Here is a 27,946-nt window from a genome sequence, read left to right on the forward strand (position 1 = left end):
TGGGATTCTGCCTTTTATTGGCTCTCTTATTAAATAAAGATTACAAAGTTAACATGGTGGTTTGACTCAGCAGTGTGTAGTGTCGCTGTGGGATGCAAAAGGCAAAGCCCCACTGAAAATAGCAGCTATAGCCTAGAAATGGCAGCCAAGTCATTGTAGGACATGCAGTGAATACGATGAAGCAAACTAGGATATACTATTGTCCTCAACTGTTCATGAGCTGGTTCACATGTAGGTGGGGAACTATATGTCGTATGTGTGAATGTATAATGGGTGGACATTGGACAATGCTCTTAAAGTGGGTCAGTGTAGTATGCTATGAGTGGACAGAGGTTAAGGAAGCAGGGGCTGGGAGCTGCTGATGAAACAGATGAGATGGCATTGTGTTGACAAACTGAATGCTGATCAACAACATGGTTTATTGCTTTTGTGTGAGTTCATCAGACCATGGCTTGATCATACCTTCCTCTTCGGATGTTTCTGGATCCGCAGTGAGGCAGGAGCAGTGAGGAGAGAACAGGAGAGGTAGAAAGACGAGAAAGAAGATCAACTTTTGTCCCAAGAAGGCAACAGGCGGTATGAAAAATCATGCAACAAACGCAAGGCATTTTAGAAAGCAAAGCACAAAATAAAGCCATTTCTGCTCATTTGGTATATCTCCCATCTTTGTCTTTTGTTATCCACGAAAAAAACCTTAGCACTGCATAGTCTATTGGCTTACAAAGTTATGAGAATTTTCCATGAAGTGCAGTAGCTCCAAGATCAGATCTACGGCAGAACTAATGCTATCTTCTAGGCTACAGCCATGGAGTTAAGCCAAAAGATTACAGTTTGAGACAAGCTTTTTTATTTCATTGCACGCAGAAGGCATGCCACAGCAAAGCTAGCACGAGGCAAGATAGTGTAGAATGCCAATAAAACAAACTACAGCAGAGCAATTGTGATTCATATCCAGCCGTGCGGAGTGGAACATGGACAGTCAGGGGGTGGAAGGGTCCAATACAGCTCCCTAGTCATTTTTAGAATAAACACTAATTTACACTGTAGGAAGTCTGCATCACTATACCACTGCCAAACTTAAAAGGAATATACCAATTTGTTGGCAAATACACTCTTTGATCAACTTAGCATTGTACACCATAGCAAACTAATTAAATACAAGACACATAATGGTGAAACTACTGCCAATCGTCTTGTTGCACAATGGAAAGTTCATCAAAGAGCTTACTAGCCAAAAGGGCTAGTGAGGGCTTATAAATAGTGCCATTGGTGCTCTTTTTCTCTAACAAAACCCCTTCTTCCATACTGCAGAGGATGGCAAACCGTGCACAGCATGTAGCGTTAGCAACCAACCCATCTGGTCTCTGGTTGTGAGTATGGGGTAACACGGCAAGCATACAAGTCTTGTGTTAGCTGACAGAGGAACACAGCAGGCACACACAGACGGAGGCATGCCAGAGCTCTTACTTAAATCCCCAGCCAGTTCCCCCTAGGACTATCGCTGCCAGCAGAATTGCCCCAGCGATGGAGCCTATTATGATATTGGTACCACTGGGACCTGTGGGAGTGAAGGAGTCAGCCAGTGAGGCAGGAAAAAAACAAAAAAACAACAGCATGTGATAGGGTTTGTACCGAAAAGTGATACCTGTTGTTACTGCACCAGTACTTGGTACCAGTATTGATTGTAGCATCAAAAGGTAGTAAAAAGATGTAAAAAAAAAAAAAAAAAAGCCTAAGAATGTGTTTATTTAGCATGTGTTTAACCACTTCAGGCAATTTGAATATAGATAGTGGAAGAAGAAAAACAACCATGCTCTGTTTTTGAGGACTTTTGTCTTATTCAGATATCCTCTGAATTGCACCTAAATTGATTTGGGTGAACAATGAGGTCGGAGGAATTCTCGTTGTTTTATCACATTCAGATGTGAGGAGCAACTGTTGCTGACTGAAGGTAGGACAAACACTGTCACCATACTGTGGCTGTTTGTTGAGAGCACCATGTGTTCAGGGTGGTTACCTTTGTATTTCTCTGGGCCCTCGGGAGGGGTGGGGATGGGGATGGGGTCAAACACGCTACAGTCCTTGCCTGTGTAGTCTGGGTCACAGATACACCGCACCTCGTTACTGCAAGTCTGCAGGAGAGACGGCAGAAGGAAAAGGTTCAGATTCAGACTCAAAATTTGATCTCCTTTACTACCTCCATTTTCCGTTGTCAAATCCACAACCAAATTAGCCAAAGTTGTCAATAATGTGTCATTTAAATTCAACAACTCCAATTTACTGCATGAATGTTACAATGCAACAATCAAAACAGCATGAAAAAGAACATGTGGAAGACCTAGTTTTTCTCCTGATTGGTATTTCAACACTGGGAATATTTAAAGCACTTGGAGGCAGCACAAGACAACACAAGCTGCGTGCAACTGAGAATACGATGCACATTTTACACATCCTGTATATACACTATAAATTCACTTTTTCCCCTCATGTTTTCTCATTTGTTATACATTTATCTTTTAATTTGATTTTATACTGCATTCCATATTTTTCATATATTAAGGAGGATTTTTCATTAATTTTCTGAGTATGTTCTATTCTTCAACTACACCAATTTTTCCAGTGATTAGGTTTACTTACAGGTTTACTTTCAAATTCACCCCATGAAGAAAGAAAGGCATTATGATTAACTGAAGGGAGTAAACCATGGTCTTTTTCTTTTGACACATAGTTTTGCTGAGGTGACCAGACCGCAGAGGCCGGACTCACCCCGTGGTGGGAGCAGATGCGTGAGGAGGAGGAGCCGGGGCAGGTGCTGAGGTTGAAGGTGGTGACGGGGAGGCAGCGGCGCTCCAGACACATCATGTTCGGCCCGCACGGCGTTCCGTCCTCTATGTAGCCCAGGTCCGAGCCGTCCTCCAGCACTGCATGGCCGCCCCTGGAAACAGTACGGGTCAGAGGGTCACAGAAAGTCAGGGGAGTACAGGAGGCAGGGACGGTTTCTTTATCCTATTCCTCCAATGTTTTCCTCCAGCCTTTACTGGCCATCACCCAAAGTGAAAAAAAGTGGGCTAGTAGTACTATTTGACTGGTGTCGAAGGTGTCAGGTTCAGGTCCAGGATCGGTTGTCCCTCCTAGATCGGTGCCTTCTCTGACGCCGTTTGGCAACTCTTCTCACTTTCACCTCTTTCTCCCCTCCCCCTTTCACCTCCTAATCTTCCCTTCTCTCACTTTCACCCCTATTAGTTCTCTTTTACGTTGCCATTTGTCTTCTCTAAGTGCTTCTACTTTCTGTCACTCTTTTGCCTCAGTCTGGGGTTTCCCCTGCCCACTAAACTGTTTGTCTGACCATCCTAAATGAAAATACAAAATGAAACAAATTACAGGTGTTATTTATTGCATGTGACTGAGATCCAATACCAATCCTACTGTCTTTTCCTAGTATAGGGAATCTGAAAGGGTTTCAGTAGCCCTCTGTAGGTCCCTAAAGTTGTTTTTTTTAGAGTTTTCAACCCCGTATCCTCAGGCCAAACCCACCACACTGTCAGAGAGGCACCAAAGCCTTGAGAAAAGCTGTCTGACCTGCAGTCCAGGTATCTGTTCTGATGGTAGATGGTCAAACTGGTGAGCTCCCCCTGCTGATCTCCAAACCGCGGCTTAGCTGTCAGGTTGGTGCACAGCAGGAAACCACAGAGAACATCTCTGATCGAGGGAGGGAGGGAGGGAGGGAGGGAAGGCGAGACAGAAAGCAAGGCGATGGAAAAAAACATGAGAAAGACACTCAAAGCTGAAGAACTACATGTGGCATTGCCTGTGTGTGCAAAGCAGGTCAAGAAATAAAGGTCAAGTAAAGCAGGTGCATGTGAATTTACGCTTGCCCAGAGGTTTTGAGCCTTCAAAGTGGAATTTAAGGAGTCATGCTGTTCACTCACTGCTTGTTGCACTGCACCCATCCCTGACCACTGGAGTCCCGACCACAGTTTCCTTTCTCCGTGCCTTCAGAGTTGAGTTTCTCATAGCAGAACCTGTCAGCGGAGTCTGGGAAGGGAGATCAGAGCATTTCACTCAGCGCACTACAAGCCATAGCTTGACATTAGTAATTTTGGTCAGTTATCTTCTCATCAGCAGGCACTTTTCACAATGAAAAAAATATTGTATTTCTACATGTGCCCCTCAGCTTCCCTAAACATGGCATTTTATGATTAAATATCATTCCTCAAAACAATAGGTACTACTACCCGCAAGCTAATGAGTTAGCTTGTGACTATAGGCACCCATTGGTTTTAATGAGAAATGCTAACAAAGCTAACATGCCATTTTTCAGATAACATGAATGCCAATAAATATTTTTTCCTTACATTGTGACAAGCCCTTTAAAAATAAAAAATGTCAAGACATCGCTTCAAGTGTCATTATGTATTTCCTCATGGCTTTTATCAAGTATCATAAAATATCTTAAGAAAACCACCACCACAAACTGCCATGCAATTCCTGCTGCAACCATCAGAGGGCCATGCAGCATCAAGAATTAAAGTTCAATATCCAATCCAAACCTACTGTGTCCCCACAAAGTCCGGCACTGGCCATCTCTGGTCTTACAACGACCTCCGTAACAACGACCCTGAGAGGGATTGAGAAGGGGGGAGCGGAGAGAGCGGGGTCTTAGAAAGGGGAATTAAACAAAAGAGACACTGACAAACCCAGATCCCACAGTTAGCCTGACTTTACCTGGCCAGCATCACACATGTAGCCGTCCAGCTTATGGACATTATGGGGACACTGCAAGACAAAGAACATTATCTGTGCTTCACAATTGTACATTCTGTAAAAAGTATGATATAGAGATTCAAAATTCACAGTAATGCCCAGTTTCAGAATTCAGAATTTGCCAGTCAGTATGGGCTGTGAGGCAGTTTGATAATTCCACGGACATGTTTGTTCTTTTTTTTTTTACCTGGCTGGTGTCTCCCATACAGGTCTCTGGAATGTCACAGTCGTTGACAGCTTCGCGACACGTCACCCCTCTCAGCTCGTACTGTCATACACAACCACAGAGCAAGAGAGAGAATAGAGAGAGATGAAGAAGAGAGTTAATCATGGCCTTGATCACCAGTGACAACAAACTAACCAATCAAAGTGGTGTGTAGAAGCAGCTCACCCTGCAGTCCCTGCAGCAGAGGCCATTGCTGCACATGGCATTGTGGGTAAGGGTGCACTTCTTACAGCAGGCCCCTCCGCTCCGGGCACACTCCTATGAGTCAGAGAATACTTATAGCACAGCTGTAGTAGATGTTGAGTCTCAGTGTGTTTTGCATCATGCCTTGAAGTCCTGTACTCGTACTCCATTCATTAAGTGTCATGCAGTAACCTCCTCTCTACAAACTCCGGCACAACGGTGAGCAAATATTATCCTGTAGTGTGAACGGGTTAAAGACTCCGGCTCTCCCGAAGACTCCAGACCAATCGGAGCCTGACGAGATTTTTTCAAACATGTGATTTTGTTAGGTTCAGTCTGGCCGGGCCTGTGTGTGTGTGTGTGTGTGTGTGTGTGTGTGTGTGTGAAGACTCGCCAAGACTGAAATCTGAATGCGATCCTGGCAACAGCCATGGGAGCTTTACTCAAGTGGGAAGAAAAAGAGAATGAACTGGAAGAGACATTGCTTTCTAACAACAACAACTCCCACTCACATAGACAGTGAGAAATAGAAATGATAATCAATAGAAATTCCCAAATCCACTTGCTCAGCTCTTCATAAGTTCTTGATAAGGCCGATTGTTTTTTGGGAGAAATAATTCTCATAATGGTATAAAATGGCAGTGTGCCTGGATCTATCCACATACATATGCAATTACAAATTAAGTGAAAGAAGCCTCATACACAATTCCTCATCACTATTATCCTTGTAATAATGTAACTTCAAAATGCATTTGTAATCGTAATTGTAAACTGCAGCTTCTCTGCCATGAAGCAAGAATCTGTTTTGTAATTGTATTTACAGGGAATTATTCTGGATGGATGGGAAAATGTTTCTGAATGATGAAATCAGGTAGTGTGTGTTCCCTTGTCTTCATGTGTGTGACAGACAGCCCATCTTCGCCCAATTGCATAGTGTGCACAGCTTCCCACAGCAATAAGAAATGATTAAATTCAAGTGTACTCACCACATGGGATCCACAATCACATTCCTCTCCCTGCTCTACAAATCCGTTGCCGCACTCTGGTGGGTCCAGCAGCTACAGGAAAAACATTATGGAAGGACTTTATAGACTCAAACAGCGTGATTCATCAGAGCTGTCAATTAGAATCCATTAAAACCAAAAGGAAGAGTTATGTTGCATACTAAAGGACATTTCACTTTGGTAGAACTTCATTGTTTAATGCACGTACTTTACCCCTATCTCGGAGTTCATGCATGCTCAACCACAAAACGTGACAAAATGTTGAGGACCTGTAGGCAGCACCACTTTCTTACTTTAATTTGGAAATCTAGTCAAATATTTGGAAATCCTAGTCAAAATTTTTGACTTATCTATGAATGGGGAAAAAGTAGAATTCTTTTTGTGTCCCAGATCATATTTTTCTATCTTGCCTGTTTGCAACTACTGATATTGAGAGCTGAGAAAACAGCCTGAAAGCTGGTAGTGACAGCGAAAATGTTCTACCAATGTGAAATGTGTAGGCTTGATTGGTTTGTCTTTCAGCCAGTACAATGAAGACAAATAGTAAAGAGAGGAGAACAAATTAAAAATAAACAAATAAACAGGAACCTTGTTGTGAACCTATGTCGTCCCAGTGAAAACTGTCAAATTTGTTCTTACATTTCTATCACCAAACCAGTGATTAAACCCCAGAAAGCGCCTCTCTGATGCCGACCGAGTCTCACCTTGCTGGGCTTGTTGAAGAGACAGCTGCCTCCTCCCTGCTGGAGGAAACGCAGGTACTCGTCTATACTGCAGCGAGAAAACTTCCTAGGCAGGTAGTAGCTGATTGACATGAACAACAGGAGAAACAGGAGAAATCAATTCAATATTACATTAGTCTCCTAGAATCTGAAAAGCTTTGAGGGGAAAATATTGCTCAAAAAACCTAAAAATAAAGTCTGAATAAAACAGAATATACTGTTGAACAAATTTTGGTCATTTATGGTATTTAGTCCAAAATAAAACACGAGGGTGATTACTTTTACAAACTATATGTGATACAGTTTAATTTAAATCTTCCCATAAATTAATTTAATTAATCAAATGTCCTTTCTTGTTTGTTAGAATAGAGTAATTTACACAGGCCTAACACAAAAACATCCTAAATACAGACAATCTGAAGTATTTTCAGCACAAAAAATGGGAAAAAGTCTGGAGGGGTTAATGTTTATTTGTGCAACTCTTTGGTTTATTTTCAGTGGGAAATTAGTGGGAGATCTACAGAGTGTGGTTATGCTGAAGGAAACACCAGCATTAAGACTTCCTTCAGTATTGTTGGCAGACATTTTGGACATTTTACCAAAACATATTTTACAGAAAAAAATTGCAGAAGTGATTTGGTGTGCGATTTTTTTGTCCTCTTTTCCATTGATTCCAGTTTTAGTTCAGAATTCTTTGCACCACATGGGAGAAAATTATTAAGTGCAGGTCTCCGATTATTTTACTGTAAATAAATAAGTGCTTACCCTGTATCCTCCATGATACAGCCCAACCATGGGTCTGGACACCTGCAGTCTCCTGAATGCACACACACACAGACACACACACACACAAGACTTGTCAATAGCCAAGTAACTGCACAGGACAATACAACTTCCAGTGCCTTTTACAGTCATGCTCTGCACTGTTGGCCTCCCACCACTTGGGGGAGTAGTTCATATAATAAAGGCTAGATGCAGCGTTTTATCAGAGCTAAATTAAAGTGGTAAATCAAATGAAGGTTGTATAATGCCACAGGTTTACAATACTGCAGTGAAGCTTGCATCAGCACTATGTGCATGATGAACAGCTTGAGTTCTGTGGAGGCACATGCAAAAGTCAGGATATCTCAATGAAAACATCAAATTTTATCTGAGCCATGAATGGTGGATTTCCATCTAGTCTAAGAAACCCTCTAGAAGAGCAACTGCCTACTTGAAGCCCATCCATTTTTTTGAGCCATGACAGAGCCAACTGTCCTCGTCCACCAATCTCCCATGAATCATTGTGCAAGGACGCAAACAATGAATATGCAATATACCGCCATGCATTCCATGGCTCATGCTCGCAGGTCAGTTTAAAGCTCTTTGGTCTCACCTGCCGTGGGCCGCCCCTTGTTCCACATCATGCCGATGTTCTGGCCAAGGGTCTGACACAACGTGATGGCCATGGGGCCCACGTTGCCATACTGAAACACACACACACACACACACACAAACATGACTAAAACCAGAAGAAAAACTGGAATGGGTGCTTTAATACTGGAGTGTGGGTGAAAACAAACTTTTCTTGCTGCCTCCATCCAAAACAACATAGGATCATATGGAAGAATAATTTAGAAATGAAAACCAACCATATTTTCTATAAATATACTGATGCATACCATGAATTTGAATGCATTTTGTGGACATACCAGTCTCTCTCTCTGTCTCTCCCTCTCCAAGTCACTTTCTGTGTTTAACACCAACCAAAGGCTACTCTATACAGTGGAGTTGGTACAAGTCTTACCTCATTGACCCCCCCACCCCTGGTGAGGGAGCAGATGCCCCCGATGTAGGCCGTCCCGCTGCGGCTGCTCAGGAACGTCCTCCCCCTGTAGGAAACACAGGGAGACTGCATCATGTGGAGGAACTCAGACCAAAGCTGTATCACCTCATCAGTTCAATTATCCATCCATTTTTTGTTTGTTTTTGTTGTTTTTGTTTAATTTCTGTAATTGACAACTGACATTGTCTCCTGTGAGTACAAAATGTTTGATGACCCTGGAAGCAAGCCAAATCATTTTATAATGCATTGTCACAATATATGGGTTTCCATGGCAAAAATCAACCATTTTTCCTAAACTGCTTGAACACACAAGGTTTCAACAGGACAATATACGAGCCGACCAAGATCAGGCCCTGGTCTGGGGGGGACTGAACCCACGAGAAGAGGTGTGTGGCGTCGCTGCGTTCCTTGATGCTCTCCTTCCTGTACTTCATGAAGTCGCGCAGGGTGAGCAAGGAGTCGTCGCCCACGGAGACCATGTTGTGGGAGGACCAGGTTTCCATGGCCACCAGTACGATGCGGGTGTTGAGCTGCTCCTTGTAGATCTGGCCACATCAAAAGGGGAAAATCATGAGCAAGATCAAGTATGATCTAGGAGCAGAGGTGCAACCACAACAGCCAAAATTCATAGTCATCTTCCTTTGTCGTACTATCAGTTGTTTACCATCTTCCCTCTCAAGTTTATTGATAGAGCGCTTTTAACAACTAAGTATGTGAGAAAGAGCTTTACAGAAAACAAAAATTATGCACGCTTTGAGAAAGCTATATAGACAGCTATATAGAGTTTATATAGAGAGCTGTACCATACAGGCAAAAAATTACCTTATTTAGGTATATATCTTATAAAGAACATTTCTATTGATAACAGAATGCACCTGCAATCTGATAGGATATAAACAGGTATGAGGAGTGTAGCCCACTCTGGACATATAGGCTACACCTGGCGATCAGCCTGAATACCACTGGTTGTAGTATGGGCATGAAACCTTTCGTCAACCAACCACAGTAGCTAATGGATTCTGAATTACCAAAATGTACCAGCAGAGTAAAAAAGTAAGTAAAACTTAATTTATAGCACCTTTCTAAACTGGTTACAAAGTGCTTCACAATGTAATCTAGATGAAGGGCTCACAGTACAGCCACCTCCTCAGCAACATAGATTGTGTTATATTCTGAACAAATCTTGTCTGGGTTTTATTCAATTTGAGTAGAGACCATGGTAATGTGCTCTCACCGCATCGGCCATGTTAACCACTGCTTTGGCAAAGTTCCTTGTCTGGGAGGCCGACCGACGGAGCTGGACAAACTATGGAGGAGGAGGAGGAGAGGAGAGGAGAGAGTGTAATTTGCCTTTCAGGAGTAAGATTCACTTCTATATTGTTACTTTTATATTGCAGTTACAAAGAAAAAGGTAAAAGCTTCCTACACCTACCAGATCGTGGTCATTGACGACCATCAGCTCAATGTACTTGGTCTCGGTCTGAACAGTGCGCTGGCCTCGTCGCACCTGGAGGGGGCAAAAGAAAGCCATACAGCCAGACTTTTGAGTCTGCTGTCATAATCACCTTCACACAGGACAAACAGACACACACACACACACCCAGCAGGTGAAACTGTTACACACACACACGCTGATGCCGGTGAAACTCTAGAGTCTGTGTCCTTGAGAGGATAGCAGACAGCGATCATTCATTCATTCAACAGAATATTGCTATGCGTCTGAAAAGGTATATTGCAGCGTCCGTGTCCGATTACATTGGGATTCTACTTTTACTAGCATGGAAGGGAGACCGGAGAGCTGAGACGGGCTACCGCCTTCTCTATGGAAATATGGCATTGATTGGGTTTCACTGTTGCATATCAGATGGGCTGCTTTGTAAAACATTGATTGTGTTTGCATATGGCTGCGTCTCACACTTCTGCCGTTGTGTTGGTGGTGACCCTGTTGCAGTGTGTACAAAATGTGTTCCTGGCAAGCCTGCTGGTGCTCAAAGGAGCTCGTGTGTGAATATGCTTATCTGAGTCAGAGAGAGCGTGGGAGAACTGACTTGTCTTTTGGAGCGTCTCAGGCCTTCTGGAAAGACGGGCTCCTCCTGCTCAGACCAGTCGTCTCCAATCTCTGCCTCCCCGTCTGCCTCCGCCTCACCATCCACATCGCTGTGGCTGCCTGTCTGCCCCTCAGGCTGCGTGCTGTTCACAGAGCAGCCTGGGACACACACACACACACAGAGATGGTAGGGAGAGGGAGTGAGAGAGAGAGAGAGTGAGAAAGTGGCTAGTCATCAGTCGCTGGGATGGATGTAGCCATGTATTTTAGTCTGCTGATCTGCAGGAGAAATCAATATCACACAGCCAGTGGAGAGGAGAGGAGAGGAGAGAAGAGGAGATGAGGAAGGAGAGGACAGGAGAGGAGAGGAGAGGAGAGGAGAGGAGAGGAGCCAGATGGGGAGAGAAAAGGGTGAGGAGGCAGGGAGGGAGGAGTGGCAGGAGTTGGGTAACAGGAAGGAGGGAGAGACGGATGGAGAGAGGCAGAGGGGTGAAGAGGAGACAGAGGAGAGGAGAGGAAGCCAAATGAGATGCTTAGCAAGGGCGAGGAGGGCAGCTGGACAACTTGAGGAAGGGCAGGGTGTGTGTGGGTGTGTGTGTGTGTGTGTGTGTGCATGTGCCTGTGTGTGTGTGTGTAGCACAACTAAAACAGACTTGCATCAGAGAACATTTGCTTGTACCATCCAATGTCAAGGAGAAACAAGGCTACAGTAAACAGGAGGGATGCAGGCCCCCCTTGGGGCCAACCAGTAACAAGATCCATCATCCCTCCAAGTTTCATCATGGTGTAGCAGTTACAGTGTTTCAAGGTGACTTTTCATTATAGCGTCAGGCCAATCAGCATATTTTTTTTAACACCAGAACACAAAATGCATCGTCCCTCCAAGTTTTGTCAAAGTCAGACCAGTGGTGTCTCAGATATTTGAGTTTTTTGTAAGGATAGCTGGATTTGTGTAGCAAGATTTGTGTCAATCTGGCTTATGATGTAGCAGTTATGGCCTTTCAAAGTTGTAAAGCAAAGTGTAAAGGAAAGTGTAAAAGAGTGTAAAGGAAAGATGGATGCGTGTAACGAGCTTCATGTGAATCAGACTTACGGTGTACGACTTAAAATTCTGACCTTTAATTATAGAGCCTCCATTAGGCCATCATTGTATTTTTTCAAAACGCTGCAACAGTGTGAAGATGTGTCATCTGTCCAAGTTTTGTCAAAATCAGTCTAGTGGTGTCTTAGATATCGCATTTAACAGACAGAAATTAATTTCAGTGAGTGAGGGACAAAAATGGCTTCTAATGTTTGCAGACAGACAGACAGTTATAGAGGAAGGGACAGGAGACCAGGTGTCTGTTTGTACTGTAGATGCTCTGTGAGGCGGGTCGAGGTCGTACCTGGACAGGCAGGCGGGAAGAGGTCGACATCAGGCATGCGATAAACAACATGGTAATTCTGCTCCAGGTGGGCGGATGGGTCGGAAACAGCAGGAGAAACGCACAGAGACACAGACAGACACAGGGGGACAGTTAGTCAAGTACATATCTGCTTTTTGTTGTGATTGGTTTGTGATTGTTATTATAGGTCCAAATAAACAAAGAGAAGACAAGAAAATTATTCATGTTATGCTCCACCCTGATTTCTGAGGTTGGAGCTGTTCCTTCAAAATTGAATATTATTCAACACAGTGGTGGCTTAATTCTCTCAAAACCTGTAGAAATATTTCACTATTTTAATGGAATATGTTTACTTTTCTATCCAGGACAGAGAATGAGAATTTCCTGAATCCTCCTTTGCTGTGTTTTTATTTGTGTTATATGCTTTTGGGAATAGTTTCTCCAAAAAAGGTTGCTGACTATTATGGGTCCCCAAAACAGCCAATTTTGGTGGTTCACCCTTCAAGAACACCTATACAGATATGAGAACTACAAAAATGAAAATGTCTCAAGCCATAAACCCCTCCCAAGTCAGACTGTTCCAGATGGGTCACAGACTTTTGGAGGGGAATAATAATATAATATATAATGTGCATATTTATATGAATGTGAAGCAGGGCGGTGCTGACAAAGAGTATGCATGCTCAGCAAAACCCTTCAATGGATAAAAGCATGACTGTGCTTTTTTGGGTTGAAGTTGATCTGAATGAATCATGAATTTTGACCCTGATAAACACTGGCGGGGACATCGGTGCTTCAGCTGATATGTAAGCTTATGTTATACGAGCGCTCTCATCCCCTTGAACAAGAGAAAAACTGTGCTAGGCAAATCATGCAAACTTTGAAACGAGCAGCTGATCCGGTGGCATTACTGCTCGTCTCTCTGCCTTAAAAGCTTTCCTCGGTGAAAAAAGCGTTGATATGTCCTCTGAGGTAGCCCAGCAGCAACGGGAGAAAAGTGCTCTAATGCATAATTAATCAATCACTCGGCTGTCATATAATGGCAATAACACTACTGGACACTGCGGTACACTTGAGATGGGGGATAAATACTTTATGAAAATGACCCATCGGAGGTAGACAGGGAAAGAGAGAGAGAGACAGTTTGAAGAAGAGTTGGGAGGCTATTGATCCATCTCTCCAGTCTATGTAATTGAGCCGTACTTCGATTACCATGGGTCTTAATGGGAAGAAAGCTCGGCCTCTTCCACTCCACACCCTTCCTTCCCTCTCCCTTATATCACTCTTTTTCTAAATCCATTTCTTCCTCGCTAACTATTCTCTTCTAAAATCAAATGTGAATATTTTTGAAACTTTTTGCTTATGTTCAATTTTTATTTCTTTGCACTTCCTCTCTCCAATCTCTCCCTCTCTCTCCTCCAGGTCTCTTTCTTCCTCAATAGCTTTCCATCTCTCCTTCATTCCCTCCCTCCCTCCCCCTGCCTAGCTCTCTTACTCTCCATCTCTATCCTTCTGTCTCACTCTCTCTCGGATGATGTCTCACGCAGAGAGAAGATGAGACAGGAGGTTTGGTTCTGGGGGATTATGTATCAACTCAATACTTTCCATACAGCAACACACAGATATAGTAACACTGTCTGAACTGCCAGTAAGTCAGACAGCGAGATATGAGACAGAGAGAGAGAGGGAGACAGAGACAGGCAGACAGAGAGCGAGAGAGAGAGACAGAGAGAGAGAGAGAGATAGACAGTGACAGAAGGAGAGGGAGACAGAGACAGGCAGACAGAGAGAGACAGAGAGAGAGAGAGAGAGACAAAGAGAGAGAGAGATAGACAGTGAAAGAGAGAGAGGGAGACAGAGACAGGCAGACGAGAGAGAGAGAGAGAGAGAGAGAGAGAGAGAGAGAGAGAGAGAGAGAGAGACAGAGAGATAGACAGTGACAGAGAGAGAGGGAGACAGACAGAGAGGCAGACAGGCAGAGAGGGAGACAGAGACAGGCAGACAGAGAGAGAGAGAGAGAGAGAGAGAGAGAGAGACAGAGAGAGAGAGAGAGAGAGAGAGAGAGAGAGAGAGAGAGAGAGAGACAGTGACAGAGAGAGAGGGAGACAGAGACAGGCAGACAGGGAGAGAGAGAGAGAGACAGACAGAGAGGCAGACAGGGAGAGAGAGAGAGAGAGAGAGACAGACAGGCAGACAGGGAGAGAGAGAGAGAGAGAGAGAGAGAGAGAGAGAGAGAGAGAGAGACAGAGACAGGCAGAGAGAGAGAGAGAGAGACAGAGAGAGAGAGAGATAGACAGTGACAGAAAGAGAGGGAGACAGACAGAGAGGCAGAGAGAGAGAGAGAGAGAGAGAGAGAGATTTAGGATGGCTGCACACTAAAAGATTTCAACCATATCTCGACTGCTTTAAAAGAATATACACACCATCATTTTCAGAGCACTTCAATGTAGAAACTTTGGCTCCAACAACAAGTTCGATGTTTAATTAATTCAGGAAATCTTTTCGTGCGTATCCATCCTTGAAGGAACTAAGAAAGCTGCACCTTTGAAAATATCCTGGAGGCAAAACAAGGGGAATATTTTGGAGCATATTCTAGCCTGCAAGCTCTGTCTTTTTCCACATGATCTCGCTGCCTAGCTTGATACCGAGAAAACATATGTTTGTTTCATACTAATCCACCCGGCTGGTCCACCCCACTGAGTCTTTGCTCCTCCCACTCACCTCTCCACTGCCATAGAGAACGGGCTCAATCCCATAGGAGAAGTTCCCATCAGAAAACATCCCCCTGCAAAAAAACACAAAACAAAAACATAGCAGGAAGATTTCAAGTGACTCAAAGGAATCCAAAAACTTTCTGAAAAATCCACAGAACATTTACTTTAAGATGAACAAAACAACCATATTTTCTAATTGGGCAGTTATATATAAATGGACTTGGATGTATGTGAACTGGTGTACATGTGTATCTGTGTAAGCTGCATATGGCATATTGTATTTGGGATATAGGGGACAGTTTGGGAGGAGATGGGCTTCTTTTACTGTAGTATTATGTGTATTTTATCAAGTTCTGGCATTGGGGGAAAAACAGAAAAACTATTAATAAGAAGAATGGGGAAAAAAATATCTTTCCTGATTAATAACCAGGCATTTTGTATGCATTTTAGGGCTACAAGGTTATGAACATTTTAAGCAAATAAATGCTTTTGTGAACTGTCAATATCACGTAAAAGCTTGAATTTCGTCGCCAAACTAGGTCTCAACTTAAGAATCTGCATTTCAGGCGAAGTGACAAAGTTATGTGGGAGCGGTCAACTCACCGCAGGCCGTGGCAGGTGGACAGAGCGGCCCAGGAGCCAGGCACCCCCCGCACACACCCATGGTAGTAGCAGTGCTCACCTCCCTGGAATCAAACACATCAATCATACATACACACACAGATTAGAGTGTGACACGTAACGCTCCACCGTCCGGTCATGCGTTCACGTCAGTATCGGAAAATGAAACCCACTCCGAAACCCCTGGCCTCTAAATACACACGTGCGAGTATTTCCATCAGCCTGGGGCCTACAGATGACCTACTGGGTCGACCGGCAGCTATCAGTGACTACTGTATGACTGGCTGTCCAGCGTCCGGGAAAACCTACACCTACGCTAGCGCCGGGCTGAGTTGAGTGCCTCCAAGCAAAAGCTGTGTGTATGTGATATATGTTCAGATACCACTGATTATGTGACCTGTATTTCAGGTTAGGGATGCACTTTTACCAGTACTAGCATCAGATATAATGCTGATACAGGATAAAATAGGACATCAGTGTATGAGAATTTCCCATATTCTAAAAAACAGCCATTTATAACATGTCAAAAGTCAAAGCAAAGTAATTTGATCCTCTGCACTTTTTTCACTTAGAAGGAAGCTATACCTCTCTAATGGAGAAAAATGGCCTCTATCCGAATCTGTTTGTCCAATAACTCCAGCTAATGGTTGAAGTGTAATTTCCTGTAAAAGTAATGGAACTGGTGCTCTGTATCAGCGGATACTTTAAGTTCAGTGCTCTGAATCAGTACAGGCAGAGACACTGGCAAGTCACTGCATCCCAACTCTAGGTACCTTACTCTGATTATTCATAATCCCAGGAAAGGCTTAACTGGATGATCGTGTTCAGAATATAGTGTTTCCAAGCACCTTCTCATGGTATGTGAATGATCAGATTACGACGATCTGTGATCAGGCCAGCCAGTGTCAGTTAAACAACAAGTGTACGTTTTTAAATGTGTGAGCATAGAAACAACAACTTGTGCATGGGAGAGAGAATTACACTTTAGAGAGAACTCAACATTCAGTAATCAAGTAGACATCAGATGTGTTTGTAAATTCTTGGACATAGGATGGTTGGTGTGTGTGTGTGTGTGTGTGTGTGTATGTGTGTGTGTGATGAGGGTCAGTTTCAGGTGTTTGTAATGAACCCCAATAAGTCATGTCTGCCACCTGAGCCTGCTGTTGTCTGGCACGCCTAACAGGCCAAAAAGAAAAGCCGTAACCTGGAGCTGCTATTCTCTATGCTTGGTCAACCTTTACTCTGAGTCACAGAGACACTCGGCCCTGAAAATTTCCGCCCAACACAAACCTGAAAAATCTCTTTCCCAACTCGAGTCATGTCTGATGGGTAATGGCTTTTTGTGAGCTCAAACTCGACTAAACCCTTAAGTAGTGATTGGTAATAAAATGTATTCCCCACAATGTTTTGAATCCCAGCCCAACCCAAAACAAAACAATCTAGTTAGAAATTCAGCCTGACCCAAACCAAGCCCATCGAGTCTAGTTCATGGGTTTGGGCCGATTCAAAGTTGTAAAGCAAAGTGTAAAGGAAAGTGTAAAGGAGTGTAAAGGAAAGATGGATGCGTGTAATGAGTTTCTTGTGAATCAGACTTACGGTGTACGACTTAAAATTCTGACCTTTAATTATAGAGCCTCCATTAGGCCATCATTGTATTTTTTCAAAACGCTGCAACAGTGTGAAGATGTGTCATCTGTCCAAGTTTTGTCAAAATCAGTCTAGTGGTGTCTTAGATATCGCATTTAACAGACAGAAATTAATTTCATTGAGTGAGGGACAAAAATGGCCTTACCAGGATACATGCATGGAAGAGGGCTATTCCTGACATTATGGCTGTAATCTGCTTCAAAGTGGACTAAATCATACAGGGCATTACCTCACACTCGATGAGCCAGGTTCCTGTTGATGGCAAATCAATGGCTGACCTGGCTGTCTTTGAACCATGGCATCATCATTCCACCTCACATTAGTCAAACTCTGCACTGAGAGGAAGCTAAAAACTGAGGCTTTTTGTCCCCCCATGAGATGAAATCGGAAGTGGACTATCTGGGTCGGCTGTGTTTGTCTGTCCATCAGACGTGATATCTCAGACACCACTGGTCGGATTTTGACGAAACTTGGAGGGATGATGTACTTTGGCACTGTGTTGTGGTGGTTAAAAAATTACACTGATTGGCTTGATGGGAACACGACAATTAAAGCTCAAAATGTCAAACATTGAAAGGCCCTAACTCCTTGATCTAGTCCTTACAAATTACACTGATTGACCTGGTGAGGGCGCTGTAATTGAAGGATCAAATTTCTAACTCAAATGTGATATCTCAGACATCTCTTGGAGAAAGAAACTTGAGGGTTAATGCATTTTGGCACGGACTCTAAAAATATCTGCTAGTCTTACATACCAGTCTAGTAGTACAGATTTAAAATTCCTGAGTCTAGTATTAGTCTAATACACAGATGGTCTGCGTGTAAGGATTGTGAAATATGGGTGAAACATTTGACCATTTATATTGCTTAGTCATTTTAAGGATCGATTGGATCTGTGAAACCACGCTGAAGCCAGCCTATAGTGAACTCAATATGGCAACCATAAATGGCCAAAATACCACTGGAGCCAGCTGGTGACTGCTCTATCAAACCATTTAGAAAGAGTAAGTCCTGGTAGGTTGGTGGATCTTATTTAAATTCAGCATCAGTTCTTCTGTTGACGGAGGAAAAGACTTTCAACATTCATACCGAACAGTGAGGCAGCCCACAGCACTTAGCCAGGGGAAAGAAAAAAATAAATAAAAGGTAGGATTACAAGGCTAAGTGGAGGAAATCCAATTGCCTGACACGGCACACACACTAACTGAAGGGGATTGAGTGTCCTTTTCAGAGGAGACGTACGTGCTTCAGATAATGGCCACTCACATGCACACAAATAAGCACAGTTACTTAAGATATCAGGGATGTAATTAACACAACACAAAAAAGTAGCAGAAATGCTGCGAGGACAGGAGCAGGTAAGCAGGAAACTTCATTAGAAACCTAAATAAAACTCTGAAATCACATTCCTATTATATGGACGGAACTTGCATACGCATACAAAAAAAAGCAAATAAACATTTACCTGTCCAAGAGGATTATACATGACATTATCAACTCTAACCAAATTAGTAAAGCTGGGGTTTATATCTGGACTTTGACTCAGCACTGACTGAGAGGAGAGGAGAGGGAGAGGGAGAGGGAGAGGGAGAGGGAGAGGGAGAGGAGAAGGAAGGACAGGAGAAGAGATGGGAGGAGATGCGGAAAGAGGACAAGATAGGACAGGAGGGTCAATTAAGAACATTTTGCTTTTCCATTCTTCTTTTCTATCTAGGTGTGCTAGAAGCAAATTCTGTTGGTTCTCTCAGTAAATAGTAATGATCATCCATGCAGTCTTGTAAAAATTTGCCTATTTAATATGTAATTCTGCAAATTGATAGTGGGTGGTACGCCTTGACAATCAATGCATTAGTCTGTAAATTTACCCCCCCAAATTCTACAGCCTCCACTAAAACCACATGATTAGTTTTGAGCTGAAGCCTTGTATCTCAAGTCAACCTTTTAGAAACTGAAAAACCTGGTATATTTTCCCCATTGACTCCCATGTATTTTTGAAGGATTACAATGTATGACCAATGGTTTGCTTGGTACCAGAATCATGGAACATTTTCTTCACATGGGAGAAAATGTGAGAAATTGAAGCACAAAGCAGAAAAATGGCAGAAATGGCGAAGCAAGGTGTCTGCAGGACACTGACAATATATAAAACAGCTCATATCATTCCACCCCATCCCCATCCTTAATTCAATTCCACTCTAAGCTGTGTGTCATTGAGATTCAATCCCAACAAGCCAGCTCAATGGAACAGCATGGATCCACAGGGACCAATAAAAAGGTGACACACAAAGGAAGGAGGAATTTATTGGCTGGTCAATAAAACTAAATAAATCAAGATGGAAATGGGAGGGGGGTGGGGGGGTATGTGGTGAGGCTCCCTGTTCATGTATACAAAAAAGGAAATGTCCACATGAGCAATTTGTGCATTCTATTGTAAGTGTCTCCATAGATGAATGTGTGGATGTTTGTATGTGTACCAACTAGTAAGTGTATAATCACAAACATCTAGACATACACAAGCGCATGGGTGTGTGTACGGGATTAAAAATGTGTGTGTGTGTGTTCGTATGAGAGAATTTACTTGAACTGAATTACATAAAAGGTGCATTAAATCAGATTTTTACTATCACATACAACAGAATGACCATAATATATCTGCGCCTGTCAGTTATGTGCTGACTGGCTTTCAAACACTTACCGTACTCTCTGATATGGAAACCTGCCCCCACCCTCCCATTTTCAACTGTTCAAAGATAGAGGACGGTGCTACAAGTGACCAAAAGGCGTTGCAACACATTTCATTGTGAAGCCAAAAAATCAAATAGCACAGCTGTATTATTGTGCATCATGATATATCACCTCTTGACTAGACGTCTCTGATGGGTCTGTGCTCTGATTAGCTACCTTACTCCTCTCCATTGTGAAAATGTAACTTTATTATTTTTGTCCATTACAGGCTACTGTAAGCTGTGCCAGAGACCTGTCGATGTTGTTGCAATTCCTTGGTTGCCGATAGAGGTCGATAAAAGCCATAAATTACTTAATGCCCCTTTAACTAATGAATTGTATAAATTAACTACATGCTTGCTTTCAGTTTACACAGAATATAAGCAGAAATTACAGCTGCCACTGAAAAATGAATAATAAATAGCCACTGAGCAACAGCAAGCAAATATTAAAATTCTAAATTTAAATAAAAAACTGATGATCAGCAGCAATAGCCAAGAGCAGTGTGTAGTGTAAAATTTGAGTTGGTTGGTTCTGGAAAATAACTATAAGTTTTAATTTCTCAGTCCCTTGGTGCTGCTGCGCTGTTAGCTGTGAGAAGTTAATGTTCATGTAGAGCTTTCCCTCAACCACTGCTACCTGCTCTCTCCTGTTTTACACTGTGTTCATCACCAAAGACAGGAACGGCCGCTTGTGTGTGAACATTAGTGTGTCTTCTCCTAGTGAAAGCGTCCTTAGTGTGGTCGGCTAATCCCCCTCAGCAGCTACCAGGCAGCTCCTGGTCTCCATTAAGCATTCCAGTCCAGTCTCTGACACGGCACTATCTGCCGCTTTCTCTGATCCTTTTTCTCTCTGTCACTCCTTCTCTCTCTCTCCCGCCTCTGACAATGAGTCGGAGGACCAGGACAAAGTGGGACCACTCTGCTGCTGACTGCTGGTAGCCATGGCAACCTTCTACTGATTGGTCAGGTGGCCTCCGAGAGAGAAAGAGGGAGCGAGAGAAAGAGGTAGAGAGAGAGGGAGACAGAGGAAGAGAGATACAGAGAAAGAGACAGAGAGAGGGAAAGGTAGAGACTAAAATAAAGCAAAAAGGTAAAGAGAGGAAGAGGCAGATGCCGAGTTAGAGAGGACCTTGATCTTGTGCCTGCCATGCTGAGAGCCAAGTGAAGCTTTCTCCCCCAACAGCCACCATGGCCTGTCTTTCTTCCTCTCTGAAACAAGCTCTGACATGAGCACAACACTGAGACTTCATAGACAAACTAAACCCACAAGATCCAACCCACAAGCCTTGAATTGTTTTCATGCAGATTGCGCAAGTTTAGAACGCATGACAGAGAGGATAACCGCTCAAACAGGTTTTTGAGCCATTTCCATGCCAGGTTCAAAGTAAATCGTTGCAACTGGAGGAGGTGTGGATTTGATGGTATAAAGGAACTGTTAGAAAAACAAGGGCTAACAGTCACCTGACACACCTGAGGCCACGGCCTTCTTCCTCCTCTACAGCCAGCTAAGGTGATATCAGTCACACCAGCCTTTAGTCATTCAGACAAACACTTTCCATTACTATGAGCTTCTGCCTGGAGAGTGAGATGAGCAAGTCCTACCCTTGTGGGACAGAGTTACTGGTTCTGTTTAATTCTACTCAGAAGGGAAAACACACTGGATATAAAGGATACACTGAAGGGCTAATGATGTAGGCTTGAGCACAAAACCAATTCCTATTAAACAGACTCTGATTGGAAACTTGCTCACTGACTCCATGTAATTCTAATTCTAATGGATAGGTCGCATTTTCTGGAGTTTAATGGGGCAAGTCCTACCATGTTCTGGGACGGTTGCCCATCCTCGTCAAACTGGCGCTCCACATAGTCTGAAGACAGGAGGTTGCTGGAGAGAAGAGGAAGAAATAAAATGAGAGGAGGACAATATCCATTTTACGACTTGGTGTTGACCTGACTTTGACCTGGGCTTGATTGCATTAAGGTGTCTACTATGTGACTGTCAGGGGTCATTGTGGGTCAACATTGTAAAGGCTTATTTATTGCAACCATATTAATTAACAACATCATAACATTACCATTTATATGAATACAGACCAATAAATGGTTGATTCATAAAAGTAAAACTAAAAGGTGTGAAGATTAATTTCTTCAATACAGTGTAAGTGCTTGGAAAGCCAGTGAAAGGTATTATATAAATACAGTCCATTAGAGCAATGTCTCCAGTGTGTGTGGAGCGAGGAGAGGGGGAGGGGAAGTATACATTTATACTGTTGCTTCGCCCGCAGCCCGTCCATACATCGCCAACACAGAACATGGGTGGGTGGGGGAGAGTGTGTGTGTGTGTGTGTGTGTGGGCACAGTCATGTTTGTGCACGCTGTGTCACAAACATCAAAAATACTGCTTGGTGGTCCTGTGGTGTGGATGTTCTGTGTGAGTGTATGTGCGCGCACAGTTAAACCTCACTTACTGTATGTCCTGTGTGTATAACACATTTTACATATTCATGAAGGCATGTATATTGACACCGTTCTTTCAAGTCACTATTCGAGTCACTAATGGCTCATTTTCCATAGTGTCAGAGAATAAGAAGCTTCAGTAGATTTAAGAACCTGCTGTAAGGAGGCAGACTCTGGATGGAGAATGTAAACACTTAACTGTCCCACTTTGTTTCCAACTATGCGTCTAAGCTTTTCCAAATTTTGTCTTACCTCAACCACGACTAACTATTTATCCAACTTTTTCTACCCATTGGCTGAAACTTGCCCTATTTTCCCATGCCAGAGACTTGTGTAGAAGGAGGTAAGTTCTACCAATGATGCTGTAATTCCTCCTGGTCGTCCAAATAGGCTGATAAAGATCATGGATGGCTTAATGCCCCTTTAACCTGACCCTAATGAAATTGTTACTGCAAATAAACCACTAAGCAAACTAGCCACCAAGCTTTGTAGCCAATGTCGTCCATTAGCTAATGCACAGGACTAGTCCATTAAGCACATTTGGTATATTAGCATTAGACATGCAAGCTAAGATCCCCATAAACATGACATACAGCTTTGTATGAGCAGTCAATGCACTAAATAATACTACAGATTAAAAACACAAGTCTCTGTTTTACATTTGAAACTTAGAGAAAACATTAGCATGGCAGTTTAGAATAAGAGTTTATGAGTATTATACCAGATGTGACGGTAACTTCAGCCCCTCATAGTGAGAGATGAGGATCCTACAGGGTTTCAACAACACTGTGGTGATGTTCACATCTTTGGGCTAAATGCAGAAACTTGGGCATAAGCACAGGAGAGAAGTGTGTGTGTGTGTGTGTGTATGTGTGTGTGTGTGTGTGTGTGTGTGTGTGTGTGTGTGTCCTTACTGGTTGAGTTCCAGGTCAAGGATGAAGGATGTGCCAAAGGCCTCCACCAGGAAGCTGCTCTGGGCCAGATGGACAGGCTGAGGGAGGGATGGAGAGGGGAAGGGGGGAAAGAGAGAGGAGAGAAGAAGAGAGGAATGAAACATTGATTAAAACAGCAGAAAGTCACAGGAACTGAAAAATATTGATTATTTATAGATGACCATTCATCATAATCCACATGAAAGGTAGAGGCTGATTATTCAGTTCAGTAAATCAGTGTCATCTTTTATTCCTTTTTAACTGGTTTCAATTCATGTCAGATTTTTTAACTGCAACACATGACCTCCAACATCTAAAGCTGTCTCAGTCAAGGTCATGCATTAATATTTGTCCCATTTGTCCCTCAATCTTGAATGAGTGCAAAGATGTTGATGTGAGATAGAATAATAACTAATTACACACCAATTTATAACTGTGTTTTATAACTTCTATTAGAATAACCATCCATTCATCCTTAATTAATATTCTGCATCTATTCTATATTCAGTATCTCACCACATTCAAAGGGGGGCCCGCCGACATTCACTGTCGCAAACAAATGACTCAAGAACACACTGACATGTCAAGTATTGCCTTTGATTGCCTGTTTCCAGGAAGTTGTGAAAGAGCTCCTGTGTAAAAAGGAGGGGGAAAGTAAGGAGTGGAGGAGGCAAAAACACTGATGGGATGGTAAATAAAAAAATTATGGAGCAGTGTGCGCATAATGGAACAAATCACCCAAGAGAGAATGAGGCAAGGATGTCCTCTTTCAGCTGGTGTCATCCGTCCCAGAAGAGTTCTTGGACACAGCTCTGCGGTGGAGCTCATCCCCTCTGTCTAACCTTGCTCCGTGGTGGGCCCCACCCACACTGTATGATACAGCTGTATGGTGGCTCCCATAGGTGCCGTCTGGCCAGCTGCATGGGGGGTCTTATTAGCGGTGTCATAATCTCGCCTAGTGTGGCTACACAAGATTCTCTACAATTTAAATGAAAGTTTAAATCAAAAATACATTCTTTGTACTGTATTTGCACTTGGATGAACATTCAGCAGTTACAGTCAGCCTCACAACTGTAAAGGCCACTCTGAAAGGGATCAAAGTGCCAACAAATTTCTACAAATTGATCCAAATTAATTACAAATAGAAAACAGAACATAATAGATTCCATAAGTATTCACTATCAAGCTGTCAAGCTGGATGGGGGCCGCGAGTGAACAGCAATCTTCTTCAAGTCCTGCCACAAATTCTCAATTGGCTCTGACCTGGCCACTCCGGGACATTGACCTTCTTGTTTTTGATGCCATGCCTGTGTGGCGTTGGCTTTCAGTTTGGGGTCATTGTCCTGCTGGAAGTTGAATCTTCTTCCAAGTTACAGTTCTCTTGCAGACTGCAGCAGGTTTTCCTCCAGGATTTCCCTGTACTTTACTGCATTCATTTTACCCTCTGTCTTCACAAGCCTTTCTGTTCTAGGCAGATTTACAGTTGTGCCATATTCTTTCCATTTCTTTATATTGGACTTTAGGGATATTCAGTGCCTTGGAAATGTTCTTATATCCTTCCCCTGATTGGTGCTTCTCAATAAAAGAATCACGATTTGCTTGGAATGTTCTTTTGCCTTCATGATGTAGTTTTTGTTAGGGAACGTACTAACCAACAGTGGGAGCTCCCAGACACAGGTGTATTTCACCTAAAATCATTTGAAACACCTTAAATGCACAACGGTGTGGATTTAGGTGTGGCATTGTAAAGGGGGTGAACACTTCATGGAATCTATTATATTCTGATTTATATTTCTAATTAATTTAGATACATTTGTAGAAATTTGTTTTCACTTTGACATTATAGAGTATTTTTCTGTTGATCAGTGCCAAAAAAGCCTGATTAAATCCACTGTGATTCCATGTTGTACAACAATAACATATGGAAAAGTCCAAGGGGGGTGAATACATTTTATAGCCACTGTAGAATAAGGATTATTTGAATTATATTAAAGTCATTGGGGCTATTGTTCAGTCCTTGATAATGATAGTTTACCTTTAAAACTGGGGTAGATTTTTGGGTGAAGTCCATTTGCTAGTCACATTTTAAATACTAATACTGCACTGTGTTTGAGCCAATTTAATTTTCACCCAAAAATGAACCTATCAGCAATCATAAGAATTATTTAAATTGTGTGTTGGGGTGTATTTTCTCCTAAATGGGTGGCTGACAACCAGGAGCAGGATTCAGCTGATCTGACATCTCCGTCCACACAGCAGCACTCAAACTCAAAATGAGTTATCCAGTCACTGCCTGTCAAAAGAATGACACACATCATCCAGAGGCTTCATACACAGACGACTCCAGTGTCTCGGAGAAGAGAGCGGGTCATGTGGGTCACAGACACACACAGCGACCACAGAGGGTAGCTCAAGGTCAGACTCGTGTCATATCCACTGACCGGCCGGCCGCTGACTGACTGACTGACTGACGGTATTTATAGCAAAGGTAACGAGAGAGGAGAGGTGGAGGTGTGAAATATAATCTAATGGGTTGGCAGAGAGCAGGCAGCTGCAGCCGGGGGTGGGCTGGTTTGTCCTGGGCATGCTGGGCATCAGGTGGGGGTCAAAGGGGGGGTGGGGGGTGGGGGGGGTGAATGGCTCTAGTCTGGTGGAAAGAGGAGTGTGGACAGACACTGGACACTTGATCTCAGGCGTGAGGACAACAGAGGTGACCCAGTCAGGGAGCAACTGGAGGTTAAGAGTAACGTGAAATCACTTCCCAACAGTTTTAGATATCAGTTTAATTTAAGTCAAGAGAGACAAACCCCACAGACTAGCAAAGTCACAACCAATATATGAACTGTCAAGTGTTTCTGTCCAACATGACAATGAAAAAACAATGATTTCTGCAAAAATCAACTGTGGTACGAGTCAGAAACACATTTCAATATCCGCCTCTATGTTCATTCATTGAGCATTCTTGAGAACAAATGTGTGAATTGAGCTACTTTTCTACAGTCTATCCATTCCAGCTCCTTCCTTGTAAAATGGATTTTAAATCACTGATGAGATCATTCTTGGACTCGGCAATGACTAAACCAAAGTGCCGCTAAAGTTAGAGCTTGGGGAACTTGATTGAGACCTCGTCATCATCTCGTTTCATTTGGAGCAAACCAGCAATTCTTCACCGGATGAAGGAACAACATCTGTAACATCTGCTGTCTGAGGCGCTTAAGGGCTACTACTGCTGTCAGTCCTCGACATTCAGAAAGCGTGCATGAAACCCATTTTAACATAGCATGCATGCCATTTGGTGGAGACTTTGGTCACCATTTTGATCTCAACAATAGCAATGGGATGGGATATGATGTAGAAATTGAGATAAAAGAAAGAATAATAATTAGTTTGAGAAGGATGATGGTTCATGGATCATCATGGATGTAGAGCCAGTCAGCAGGTCAGGGGAAAACTCACCTGCACTCCCGCTGTGTAGTTTCTGACCCGGGTGTCCAGGTGACCGTGCAGCAGCTCCTCCTGGGAGTGGATCTGCTGCAGGAGCCGCTTGGGCTGAACAACCTCCTCGGCAGGCAGCAGCCTCTCCTCCCGACTCTCCCATTCCCTCGAACCTGCACAGGACACACAGGGGGGCGGCGAGTCAACTGGCTTCAGTGAGGACAGGGTGCCAAAATGGCAGTGAGCAATTTGGAAGTATATGCGAATATGACTGATGATGCTGGTCTTATTACTGCAGTGCCTTCCTATACCTTACACAACGATGGTGCGCTGCTTGTATATTGTCGATGCAGCATTAGCCTGACACTTGTTATGAGAGCGCAAGCTGCGATATGAGGATGCAAGGCAAAAGTAACTGTTTCTGATAGTGATCAATGAGGATCACAAAATCGTTTATCCCGCAGCAGCTTAAATCGTAGGTAAAAAGCGTGTACCTCTTACCTGTCACAGCGCACCGTGCACTCACTGCAGCGAACAGCAGGCATCGCACAGCCAGCATGATGCTCACATAGTCCCAGTGATTTCCTCGGAGCAACGCCGTTTAATAAACTGATACGAGGCGGACGCGGACCTAGCAGGACAGCTGTTGACAGTGACAGACACAGCAGCGGGGTCCCTTTAAACACGGCACCCGCATTTCTCGCCTCCCATTTCGACTCTAGCGAGGAAAAAGCGTCCTGGCGAGGCTTCCTCCGGCGGCTCCGACCCCAAACTCCAACATAGTGTAAAGGGAGTCCGCCGCGCGCCACACGAGGAACACACACACACACTTGTCTTTTGGCCTGCTCTTCTTGCTTTAAGGCAGTGAGGCTGCGCGAGGAACTGAGGCGCTGGAAACAGGGAGCACGTGGGGCTTGATGTGCCCACCCTCCTGGCTACTGATGAGGCAGGGACTCCCAAAGTGGGGTCCGGGGACCACCAAGGCTTAGTTAAGTGGGTTCCAGTGGTCCCCCAGCCAAATTTCATCACACTTTAATTTGAAGATAGGACAGTGTATTATAGATATACAGTATGTTGATCAGAGGTTTTATTCTCACCTATAAACAATTGTCCACGTCTGTACCAAATCAGCAGTAAAAATCATCAAAATCTTATGGCTTTGACATGAAAATATTTGGGAAACTCCAGTTCTGTAGCACGCCAGCCATTGAACTCTCATTTGCCTAAAGCCACTACTCCCACACTCTTATTATGCACC

The 27,946-nt window shown here is 43.4% G+C and overlaps 1 protein-coding gene across 2 annotated transcripts; it reads right to left on the reverse strand.

The window, feature by feature from the left end:
- On the reverse strand, nucleotides 1-27,514 carry adam11 (ADAM metallopeptidase domain 11). Of its 2 annotated transcripts, XM_071920350.2 has the most exons (26): nucleotides 27,190-27,514; nucleotides 26,710-26,861; nucleotides 23,236-23,312; nucleotides 21,683-21,749; nucleotides 15,474-15,556; nucleotides 14,878-14,941; nucleotides 12,157-12,214; nucleotides 10,773-10,930; nucleotides 10,157-10,231; nucleotides 9,959-10,030; nucleotides 9,103-9,269; nucleotides 8,686-8,770; nucleotides 8,275-8,365; nucleotides 7,665-7,716; nucleotides 6,882-6,981; nucleotides 6,160-6,231; nucleotides 5,156-5,248; nucleotides 4,952-5,032; nucleotides 4,726-4,776; nucleotides 4,555-4,618; nucleotides 3,930-4,035; nucleotides 3,580-3,699; nucleotides 2,767-2,935; nucleotides 2,018-2,132; nucleotides 1,468-1,558; nucleotides 1-480 (listed from the first exon to the last, which is right to left on the reverse strand). In XM_071920350.2, exons 1-26 carry the CDS (start codon nucleotides 27,245-27,247, stop codon nucleotides 441-443), a joined length of 2,361 nt encoding a protein of 786 aa, XP_071776451.1. In that variant the 5' UTR covers nucleotides 27,248-27,514; the 3' UTR covers nucleotides 1-440. The 2 variants fall into 2 exon arrangements, with proteins under 2 accessions (XP_071776451.1, XP_078147091.1); XM_078290965.1 differs by lacking the exon at nucleotides 1,468-1,558.
- Between the last annotated feature and the right edge of the window lie 432 nt (nucleotides 27,515-27,946).

This window comes from Centroberyx gerrardi, chromosome 20, assembly GCF_048128805.1.
Source record: "Centroberyx gerrardi isolate f3 chromosome 20, fCenGer3.hap1.cur.20231027, whole genome shotgun sequence".
NCBI lineage: Eukaryota > Metazoa > Chordata > Actinopteri > Beryciformes > Berycidae > Centroberyx > Centroberyx gerrardi.

Excerpts from the sequence above, each read along its gene's own strand:
- adam11 (XM_071920350.2), bottom strand. The coding sequence starts at position 27,247 with ATGCTGGCTGTGCGATGCCTGCTGTTCGCTGCAGTGAGTGCACGGTGC. Across the intron at positions 15,557-21,682 it reads GGCAACCGTCCCAGAACATG|GGAGGTGAGCACTGCTACTA; the intron begins GTAGGACTTGCC and ends GTTTGATTCCAG. Across the intron at positions 4,619-4,725 it reads ACATGTGTGATGCTGGCCAG|GGTCGTTGTTACGGAGGTCG; the intron begins GTAAAGTCAGGC and ends AATCCCTCTCAG.